Source organism: Chiloscyllium plagiosum, chromosome 11 (assembly GCF_004010195.1).
Source record: "Chiloscyllium plagiosum isolate BGI_BamShark_2017 chromosome 11, ASM401019v2, whole genome shotgun sequence".
Classification (NCBI taxonomy): domain Eukaryota; kingdom Metazoa; phylum Chordata; class Chondrichthyes; order Orectolobiformes; family Hemiscylliidae; genus Chiloscyllium; species Chiloscyllium plagiosum.
Genome location: NC_057720.1, coordinates 86,541,253 through 86,550,655, shown reverse-complemented (window position 1 = coordinate 86,550,655; position 9,403 = coordinate 86,541,253). Strand labels below are relative to the sequence as shown.

Sequence of the window (9,403 nt, the reverse complement as noted above, 5' to 3'; positions counted from 1 at the left end):
ATTGGAGACGTCCTAGACCCTGGCACCAGGGAGGCAACAAACCTTCCGGGAATCCCGATCCTGACCACAAAATCTCCTGTCGATTCCCCTAACTATCGAGTCCCCTACCACGAGTACTTTTCTATTCTGCCCCCTTCCTTTCTTTGCCACAGTGTCAGTCTCAGTGCCAGAGAACTGACTGCTATGGCTTTCCTCTGGTAGGCCAACCCCCCCCAGCAGTATCCAAAACGGTATACTTATTGCTGAGGGGAATGTCTACAGGGGAAAGCTGCACTGTCTGTTACATATGAAATGGTACCTTTCAGAGAGAGGCTCCGCAGGCCATATCTTTGTTGGTTGGTACTTTTTGCCACCCTTTGCCGTTCTAAATGTCCGATTTTATATACCCAAAAACATCAATCCATCTCACTGGTTTGATGTCATCAAAAGATTAAAATTCAAATTTGATTGCATTTTGGTATCTTGGGGCATAATTTAAACTAACTGGCCAAATTCAAATTTGTTGTGTACCATGGCAACGCAGCTCCAGCTATTTGTTTTCACTGCCAAATGTTATATTTTAAAATTTTCTGCAAGCTCTGTGCCACTCTAGGTCCGTGCCAGCTTCCGCTCGCTCTTAAAGGTACAGTACCTACCTACACCTTCATAGCAACAGAGAAACACAAAGTTAACTACGTCTCTGTTTATGCCATGAAAAGAGAAATGTTAATTTGCTTTGTTTTGCTTCCTTTGTCCCCAGTATTCTTCCTTCCTTGTTTGAAGGACCCTATGCAAATGGACTTTTCTCTTATTGACTAAAATGATAGACAGTAGGAATACTAGGTAGGCCTCATTAACCCAAACCAACTCCCTTTGTAACTGCAAGAGGTTTCCTTTGTCTCTAAAGCAACGTGTAAATGCTGAAGGGAAAGTTGACAAGATTTCCTAACTGGGTTTTTGGTATAACAAAACAGAGGGAAAATAAAACCCAACCAGTTAGGCAACATGAGTGGAGTGAGAGAAACAGAGTTAATCTTTAGGATACCAGAGTGAGCACATGCTAATATTGCTAATTGATACAAAGAAACGAGAACCATTATTCATTAAATCTGCACAGAATTGATTTACAAAGAACAAATGCAATAATGTAACCCAACAGAACTTGAATCCTTTAATGTTGTGATATATGACATATGCAAAGCTCCTTTCTTGATCCTAATCTCCTGAAGGATCCCTTACCTTGTTAATTTGTTCATACTTATCTCATATTCATCGACTGGCCTCAACTTTTTGCCTACCTTAGTTAAGGCAGGTTGGCCAGTTACCACTTTAACCGGACACCTCCTGTCATCCTGGTGAGGGCTGAAGGCCTGTGCTGCCCACTGGTCAGTGAAACCCTCTGGTGTCGGAAAGCCACAGTCACGAACACTACTTCTCCTCTCAAACTCCTCACAGACTCCATCCCCATCGTGAACATAACATAGGCTGGGCTCGCCTAAGGAAAGGCAGAGTGGAATTTACATGAAGTGTCTGACCACTTAAACCAGCAATATCACCAGGCACTCTCCATGCACTGAGTCAATGAGAAACGTTGTGACTATTAGTCTATCAGTAAATACACTACCCAAGCTGAACACGGAAAGGATCAGACAAACATCACCACGATGACCGATCAGTCTTGATGCTAGTGTTTGAAGGCAGGACTGCAGGAATAATCATCTGCTCGTCTCTTTACCAATAGCAGGAACCATTTAATGTCTCCCTGTCAATGCAGCAGGTTCCTCAGGACTGTACAGTAACTTGGTTTGATTTTATTATTGTCACATTGTACCTAAGTACAGTGAACAGTTTTGTTTTGCGTGCAGATCATAACATACAAATGATCATAGGGTGATTGAACAGAGCGAGGAATACAAAGTTACAGCTGCAAAGAAGGTGCCCAAAAAGCGAGCTTAATGTTAGATTTGAAATGCTACCTGGTAATGTTTGCCTGGTTTGCTTGAATATGTAATCGATTGACTCAGCGATGGGTCCACAAAGCCAAGGTGGCATGAGCAATACTATCAAGCGCAAACGTGCAGCAGCAAGCAGGAGTTCCTCATGCTGACCCATCTCTACAGTCTTGCAACACACCAGGACCTAGCAGGTGCTATACTAGGAGTGGGAAAGTGGTGGCTGTGTCCTACGCCTCCTGCGCTATTTTCACCTCCCTCCACAAGTCAGAGCTCAAAACCAGCCAGTATTTGTAACAGGACTTAAATTCTGCACCAGAAGGATGAATGTAGTTGTAAGCTTCAAGTCTCCTCAGGGTTGTGGTGCCAGAATACAGACATCAGCTGCTGAAACAGTACAGTAAAATGGAACATTCAGTCCATACAAGTAACAACCTTAACACTTTGGAAACTGAAAACATCCAGGAGAGAGATTTGCAGAAACATGTTAGACACCAGGGGGAGAGTCATGTGTCACTAAAAGGAATGTTTTAGCACAGAAACATGCCCTTTGGCCCAACTATTCTGCTACATATGAATCTGCTACCCACCCATCTTCATCTCCTCTGATCTATATATCCTTCTCTTCCTTTCTTCATCAAATGTCCATTTTGATTTTGCCTTAAAGTGGTACATGAGGGTTTGAAGTAAAACCGAGTTCACTCATCAAATTTGAAGGCATCAGTCAATAGCTGAGGGTGGTTCAGTGATTAGCGCTGCTGTGACACAGCTTCAGGAACCTGGATTCAATTCCACCCTCAGGTGACTGTCTGTGTGGAGTTTGCATGCCCTTCCTGTGTCTGCATGGGTTTGCTCTGGGTGCTTGACTTCCTCCCATAGTCCAAAAGCCATGAAGATTAGATAGATTAACCATGCTAAACTGCCCTGTAGTGTCCAGGGATGTGCAGTCGAGGTGGTGTGGCCATGAGATATGCAGTCACGGGGATGGGAGGGGTGGTCTGGATGAGATGCTCTTTAGGGGGTCGGTGTGGACCCGATGGGCTGAATCGTCTGCTTCCACACTGTAGGGATTCTATGATATTACCTTCTTTGATATTTAGGAAGGACGGCATGTTACTGCGACCTAATGAACATTTCCAGTCTCTAGAGAAGAAAGACTAAATGTATTTTCTTACAACTGCCCAGATCAGGATTTACTTTAAGGCAAATGCAATTGACAGTGTGAAGTGTTGCTGCCAGAAACACAGCCATTCAAAGGTTTGGCTTTCAGTCGTGCGTGAGAGCGGACACCAGTAAAAAAACAAAGTGCCGGCACTCAGTGTTACTTATTCTCCTCTAGGCTCCTTCTCAATCACCTATTAATGGGTCACCACCTCCAGATGTGTGATTGCTCTTCCTATAAAGCATATCTGATGTTTTGGGTCAATGGTCATCTGGCAGGTTGTACCAATTATGAAGGTTAGATTGTTCCACTGACCCATCCCCATTTTCCCATGTGGACTGAATGAAAACAACAGGAGACACGGTGTGGTAATGGTTTGGATTAAGAGCAATCCTTTTCTCTTTTAAAAATAAAAGAGAAAAACTCACCAGTTTTTCGGAAGGCTTTACCATGAGAAAGATTGGTGTCTATAACAACACTGAACTCAAAGCAGAAGAACGTGGAACTAATTAAATCCACTAATTAACAGAATCTAACTGACTGGTGTTATTCAACCGCCATACATTAGAGCCAGCCCACCAACATTTCACATCACATCAAGACTAAAGACAAAGTGAAGAAACATATGCAGCTAGTGGGCAAAGCGTAAACGCTCTGAATACATTCAGACCCAATTGATATATAACCTCTCCTCATGTGAGACACATGAGTACAAAATGGGCAGCATGCCAGACACCATCCTCTGCTGAGCCGCATTAGCCCTGTCACATAGTTCCACAAGACTCACGCTGGTAATCAGGAACAGCACTGCTCGAACAGATCACAAGCTGCAGAGAAGTGCCAATGATCAAAATTTGGAATTCTAGTTAATGCTTCGATCAGCTGGGACAATTCTGGCTGACACAAACTGTGGATAAAAAAACAGAATAAGCTGGCACTACTTAGAACTAGGAATGTATCTGCTGTTACCATTTTTTGGTTCTACTCTTACCCCATTACCATCCTCTCTCTTTAACACTGCTGTCTCACAGCTCCAGGGACCTGGATTCAATTCCACCCTCAGGTGACTGTCTGTGTGGAGCTTGCGTGTTCTTCCCGTGTCTGCATGGGTTTCCTGTGGGTGCTCTGACTTCCTCCCATAGTCCAAAAGATTTGAAGAATAGATAGATTAACAATGCTGAACTGCCCCGTAGTGTCCAGGGAAGTGCAGGCGAGATGGATTGGCCAAGGATACCCAGAGTCACGGGAATGGGGTGGGTCTGAGTGAAGCGTCCCTTTTGCTGTAAGCATAAGGGGAGGTGATTGTCTAGTGGCATTATCGCTGGACTATTACTCTGGAGACCCAGGTATCGTTTCAGGCACCTGGGTTCAAATCCTGGAATGGAAGATGTGGAATTTGAATTCAGTTAATAGTTAAGAGTCTAATGATGACGATGTGTCAATTGTTGGGGGAAAACCAATCTGGATCAAATGTTCTTACCTGGTCTGGCCTAAATATGACTCCAAACCCACAGCAATGTGGCTGACTCTTAACAGCCCTCTGGGCAAATTAAGGATGGGCAATAAATGCTAGACACAGATGGTGGTGGTCTGATATGATTCATCTTCAGAACTAAAGAAAGAGCTGAGAAATTGTTTATTTTTTTCATATTGTTATAGAGGAGTGAATGATCAGATTGCGATAGTGCCCACAGCAAAAGAGAAGAGCAGTGATAATTGTAGTAAAGGAGAGATAGAGATATCAAATAGGTGTAAATGTTAGCTGTGAAAAGGAGAAAGTGGGTCAGCTCTGCAGACAGTAAGTCAATAGGAGGCAAACAAGAAACGGCCAGAGAAAGGGTGGGGGAGGTATGAACAATGGGAGCACTGTACAGAGGTCATGCTCTGAAGTTGTGAGATCCCATAGCGATGCTCAAAGCTGTAACGTGCCCAAGGGAGACAGGAGGCTTTGTTCCTTGAGCTTGCATTGAGCTTCTTTGGAACACTGTAGCAGGCCCTGAAGAGAAGCGTTGGCATGGGAACATGGTGGTTTATTGAAATGACTAAATGACAAGCAACTGCAAAGTCAGGGTCATTCTTGTGAATAGAGGAGGTGTTCCACAAAGGGTCACTCGGAGTGTGTTTAGTCTTACCAATGTAAAGCAAACCGCGTTGTGAGCAGCAAAAGCAGTAGACTAGATTAAAAGAAGTACAAGTGAAACACTGCTTCACTTAGAAGGGGTGTTTAAGGCCTTGGGCAGTGAAGAGGGAAGAGGTAAATGGATGGGAAAGAATCATGGAAGAATGAGGAAGTGTTAGGAGTCATGGAGATGTGGATCAGACTGTCATGTAGGGATGGTCACTGTGAATGCTGATAGCAGAGGGCAGTGAAAGATGGGTTTAGTAGTAGCTTCTTGCTGGAGATGGTGAAAATGGCAGGAGCTGATCCTTTGAATGCAGAGATGGTGGGGTGGGCAGTGAGGATGAGGGGAGGGAGCCTCACTGTTGTTCTGAAAGGGAGGTGAAAGGGTGAGGGCAGAGGTGCTAGAGATGGCTCAGATATGGTTAATGACCCTTCCAGCAACGGTGAGAGGCATCCTCAGGGAAGGAAAACAGAGGTCATGCCAGAGGTTCACTGATGGAAGATGATATCATCAGAACAGATGGGATGGAGACGGAGAAACTGAGAGAATGCAAAGCAGGGAAGAGGATGTGAGGAGGTGCAATCTGGGTGGCTGCAGGAGTCAATGGGTTTGCAGTGATACTGGTGTACATGCTATCCCAGGATAGAAACGGTAAAGCCAAGGGAAGAACAGCAAAGAGTCAGAGGTGAGACCTGAAGGTGAGAGAAGGATGGAAATTGCAACCAAAGTGATGAACTTTTCCAGTTCGAGAGAGAGAGAGCTGGAAGCAGCACCAATGGTATTATCGATGTACTGGGGAAACAGTTGTGGTTGGGGGCCTGAGTTGGACAGTGATAAGGTATATCCCACAAACAGACAGGTATAATTGGGACCCGTATGGATATCCATGGCCACATCTTTGGACAATGTCAGCCGAAGGAGGGTGGAGGTGGATAGGCCTCTTTTCGAGGAAGAAGTTAAGAACCTTCAGACATCACAATGGAGGATGGACGTAAGGATGGATGTGAAGAGGAACTGGACAGAACAGGAGACGGCTCAGACTGGAAAACTGGAAATTGTGAAAGCGACATAAAGTATCAGAAGAATTACAAATGTAGTTGAGAAATGACAGAACAAGGGCTTGGAGAAACAGGGACAAAATAGGAAGGAATAAGTTCAGTGGGGCAGGAACAGGTTGAAATGATAGGTCTACCAGGACAGTTCCAGTTGTGGATTTTGGGAAGGAGGCAGAAGCAAGCTGTATGAGATTGGAGGACTATGAAATGGGAAGCTGTGGAGGGGAGATCTCCAGAGGAGATTAGGTCAGTAACAGTCCTGGGAATGAAAGTTGGTGTTCAATGGTGGCGTCATTATTTAGGGAGAGATAATATGGTTAGATTAGGAAAGAAAGGAGGAAGTTTGTGTGGAGCGTAAACATCACCTTACATAAGTTGAGCTGAATGGCTTGTTACAATGCTGTATATGCCCTGTTAATTCACAGTCATGAGCAACAATGAAGTAAAGTTGCCTTGTCCCATTTGAAGACCTTCATCAGATTGACCAATATGACATATTCAAGTTTAAGAAGAAAACTTAAAACATATCCAATCATGGATAACAAGCTGGACATGATAGGAGAGGTGATGGTATATTGGAAATGTCACTAGCCTAATAAACAACAACCATAGGCTAATGTTCTGGGGACCTGTGTTCGAATTCTACCAAGGTAGATGGTGAAGTCTGAATACAGTAAAAATCTGGAATTGAAAGAAAACAGCCTCATGACAACAGTGTAACTTCTAATATCCTGAAAGGAGGGGGGAATCTGCCATCCTTCCCCAGTCTGGCCAACATGTGACTCCATACCCACAGCAACATGGCTGATTCACACCTGCCCTCTGGGCAATTAGAGATGGGTAATAAATGCTGGCTTATTAAGTGACACCTACACGCATGAACAAATTTTTAAAAATAGAAATAATTCAAAAAACAAGGACAATGTTTAAAACTTAGGTTTTACAGATGATACCAGCAAGTGGATGTTACATCAGATTGGGTCTCTATTCACATGAGACTCAGGGCTGACTAACAGAGGTGTTTGGAAGAGTGCACAAAGACAGAGCAGGTGCTTTAAAATGGCAGCGATTGGAGAGCTGGTGGGAGATGCACCTCCCCTGTACAATGGAAGATCTACCGTATTAAGCGTCTCTCAGGGATTTAATAGGACGGCAGTGGGCTTTCCTCAAGATCATGAATGCTGGTGGAGGGGGGAGTGGGGGGCAGAGGTTCCACCCACCAAGAGCTATCAGTCAGAGTCTAGAACAGCCACATCCATGAAGACATGTTAACATGGCACAACCTGAAAGGGGGATGATGAGTGGCAGAGAGACCACCCATAGCCTTCCTATCATGGAGGCTGGAAGACAGTGGATTCTAACATCCATGCCAGAACACGTGTCACTACCCCTCCCCAACCCCTCACCGCCATTTAGAGGGGACAGCATTAAACCTCTCCCAGTGTTACCACTTGTGGAGCTCACTATCTTGCTTGAGTCAAATAGTATCAATGCATTAAATTGTCACCATGCTATAGGAAGGTTGTGACTACATGAGCGGCTACAGCAATGAAGAGAGACTGGATAGACTGGTGTTGTTTTCTTTAGAATGGAGAAGGCTGAGTTCGGTGGGGGGAGGGGAAGTTCCCGATTGAGGTTTACAGAGATCTGACAGAGACCTGTGTTGATCTGACAGGGCACAATCGGATTGATAGGGAGAAACATTTCCCCTTAGTAAACAGGTCAACACAGGGGGCACAGTTTTAAAGTTAGGAGCAGGAGGTTTAGTTGGGATTTAAGGAAATTTATTTTCACCCAGGAGAAGCAGGAACATTTAAGATTGATTCAGAAGAGCACTTGAAATGACATAGCATAGAAGACTGGAAAACTGAATTAGAATAGATCAATGCTTGTTGATTGGCCGAAGGGAGAGAGAGAGAGCCATTGAAAGGGAATATAGACCAGCCCACGAGGGACAAGAAAGGACTGGACCCTTAGCAGAATGGATTGGGGGATGTTTGAGTGATAAAGTAGGATGACCTGCTTCTGTTCTGTATATTCAAAATATTTTATGGAAGATTACCGGATCAATATCTTTCAGGCAAAGCATGACGAACTCCTGGAATTAGTTTCCAGTGAAAGCCGTTGAGCAGACAATTTAAATGACCTCCGGCAAGGTGCAACATTGGTCAGTACATAACATTCCCAGAGGAGAACGGATGCCAAGAAACAAGAAAGTTAAAAATCACACAACACCAGGTTATAGTCCAACAGGTTTAATTGGAAATACCTGTTGGACTATAACCTGGTGTTGTGTGATTTTTAACTTTGTACACCCCAGTCCAACACCGGCATCTCCGAATCGAGAAACAAGAAGGTGGTGGTCTAAAGGTCACGGAAGGTGGAAGACTAAAGGACACAGAAGGAGGAGGTCTAAAGGACACAGAAGGTGGAGGTCTAAAGGTCACGGAAGGAGGTGGAGGTCTAAAGGACACAGAAGGTGGAAGTCTAAAGATCACGGAAGGTGGAGGTCTAAAGGACACAGAAGGTGGAGGTCTAAAGGTCACAGAAGGTGGAGGTCTAAAGGTCACTGAAGGTGGTGGTCTAAAGGACACAGAAGGTGGTGGTCTAAAGGTCACAGAAGGTGGTGGTCTAAAGGACACAGAAGGTGGAGGTCTAAAGGACACAGAAGGTGGAGGTCTAAAGGTCACAGAAGGTGGTGGTCTAAAGGACACAGAAGGTGGAGGTCTAAAGGTCACGGAAGGTGGAGGTCTAAAGGACACAGAAGGAGGTGGTCTAAAGGTCACAGAAGGTGGAGGTCTAAAGGTCACAGAAGGAGGTGGTCTAAAGGTCACAGAAGGTGGAGGTCCAAAGGTCACGGAAGGTGGAGGTCTAAAGGTCACGGAAGGAGGTGGTCTAAAGGTCACAGAAGGTGGAGGTCTAAAGGACACAGAAGGTGGAGGTCTAAAGGTCACAGAAGGTGGAGGTCTAAAGGACACAGAAGGTGGAGGTCTAAAGGTCACAGAAGGTGGAGGTCTAAAGGACACAGAAGGTGGAGGTCTAAAGGTCACAGAAGGTGGAGGTCTAAAGGACACAGAAGGTGGAGGTCTAAAGGTCACAGAAGGTGGAGGTCTAAAGGACACAGAAGGTGGA

General features: G+C 44.8%; 1 protein-coding gene across 2 annotated transcripts in view; it reads right to left on the bottom strand.

Annotated features, from left to right (window-relative positions):
• Positions 1 to 9,403, bottom strand: part of LOC122554652 (pappalysin-2-like) — a 404,730-nt gene that overhangs the window by 196,952 nt on the left and 198,375 nt on the right. For both annotated transcript variants that reach the window (XR_006313051.1, XM_043700014.1), the window contains exon 10: positions 1,278 to 1,474. Coding sequence is in view for 1 of the 2 variants with exons in the window: in XM_043700014.1 (XP_043555949.1) it covers positions 1,278 to 1,474 (197 nt within the window). In the remaining variant the exon portion in view is untranslated. The remainder of the gene's footprint in view (positions 1 to 1,277; positions 1,475 to 9,403) is intronic.